Source organism: Plasmodium reichenowi, chromosome 14 (genome assembly GCF_001601855.1).
Source record: "Plasmodium reichenowi strain SY57 chromosome 14, whole genome shotgun sequence".
Taxonomy (NCBI): Eukaryota; Apicomplexa; class Aconoidasida; order Haemosporida; family Plasmodiidae; genus Plasmodium; species Plasmodium reichenowi.
In genome coordinates this window covers 2,505,702-2,507,103 of record NC_033659.1, presented here as the reverse complement: position 1 = coordinate 2,507,103, position 1,402 = coordinate 2,505,702, and the positions used below count along the sequence as shown (strand labels likewise).

The following is a 1,402-nucleotide window of genomic DNA, read 5'->3' as shown; positions in this document are numbered from 1 at the left end:
AACCGAATAAAAAATTTGAATTATTATATATTGGACAAATTTAAACCAGACGAGAATTTTAAAAATACACACACAGATTACAAAAGACAGATATGTAGGGGTACATTAGAAGAAGGATGTGATTTTTATTTACCAGATAAAAAGAGTCAAGATAGATTAAAAAATCACTTTGAACCCTATACAGAAGATGAGAATGAAGAAAGAAAAAAATATAAATATTTAAATTTAAAGTATTATATATTATTTGCATTAGGATTTACTATAGTACATAATACTATACAATCGAGACCAGTAGCATGGTGTATGGATTCTGAACCACCACATACACCTCATTATCCATTTTGGTTTAAATCCATGTTCCATTCACATGATATACCTAGTGTAAGAAGAGGATATGAAGTATATAGACAGATATGTGCTACATGTCATTCTATGGAACAATTACAATTTCGTAGTTTAGTAAATGAAGTATATCCAGAAAATAGAGTTAAACAAATAGCAGCTTCATATGATATTTTGGATGGTCCAGATGAAACAGGAGAAATGTTTACAAGACCAGGAATTTTAACTGATTCATTTCCAAAGCCATATCCAAATGAAGAAGCGGCAAGATATGCAAATGGTGGTGCATCTCCACCTGACCTGTCAAGTATTACAACAGCTAGACATAATGGGCCAGATTATATATTTTCATTATTAACATGTTATCGCGATCCACCAGAAGGAGTAGAATTAAGAAATGGTTTATATTATAATACTTATTTTGAAGGGGGATCAATTTCTATGCCTCCACCACTTCAAGATGATATGATTGAATATGAAGATGGTACCCCTTGTAATGTTTCTCAAATGGCTAAGGATGTTGTAAATTTCCTATGTTGGGCTGCTGAACCTGCTCATGATGAAAGAAAATTAACTGGTCTTAAATTAATTAGTGGAGCATTTGTAGCTATGGTTCTAATGACCGTATGGCAAAGATTCTTCTGGACTATATATGCAACTAGAAGAATTGACTTTGGAAAAATCAAATATTTATAGATATCCAACGTCCAAAAATAAGAAACTAATCCAAAAAATAATAAGCAAATAGCAATCAAAGGAAATAACACATATATATATATATATATTTATTTATTTATTTATTTATTTATTTGAAATAAGAATTATTTTATATATTTGCTCAAAGAAAACATTTCTTTTTTTGCATTTTTTATATATTTAGTTTTTGTTTTTATATCTTTCATATTATTTTTATTTTTCATATTTTTTTTATGTTCTATATGTTTTAATTAATACTGCTTATATAAATACCTTCATTATATATCCATTGAACCATATAACCTCAATAGTAAAAAAGGGGAATATGTATATATATATATATATATATATAAATATATATATA

General features: G+C 27.5%; 1 protein-coding gene across 1 annotated transcript; it reads left to right on the top strand.

Annotated features, from left to right (window-relative positions):
* On the top strand, nucleotides 1–1,038 carry PRSY57_1462000 (cytochrome c1 precursor, putative; the record flags this gene model as incomplete). The annotated part of the gene is made up of 1 exon (XM_020115356.1): nucleotides 1–1,038. A coding segment is annotated over one exon (1,038 nt), but the record flags the coding sequence as incomplete, so codon positions are not given.
* Nucleotides 1,039–1,402: the final 364 nt, after the last annotated feature.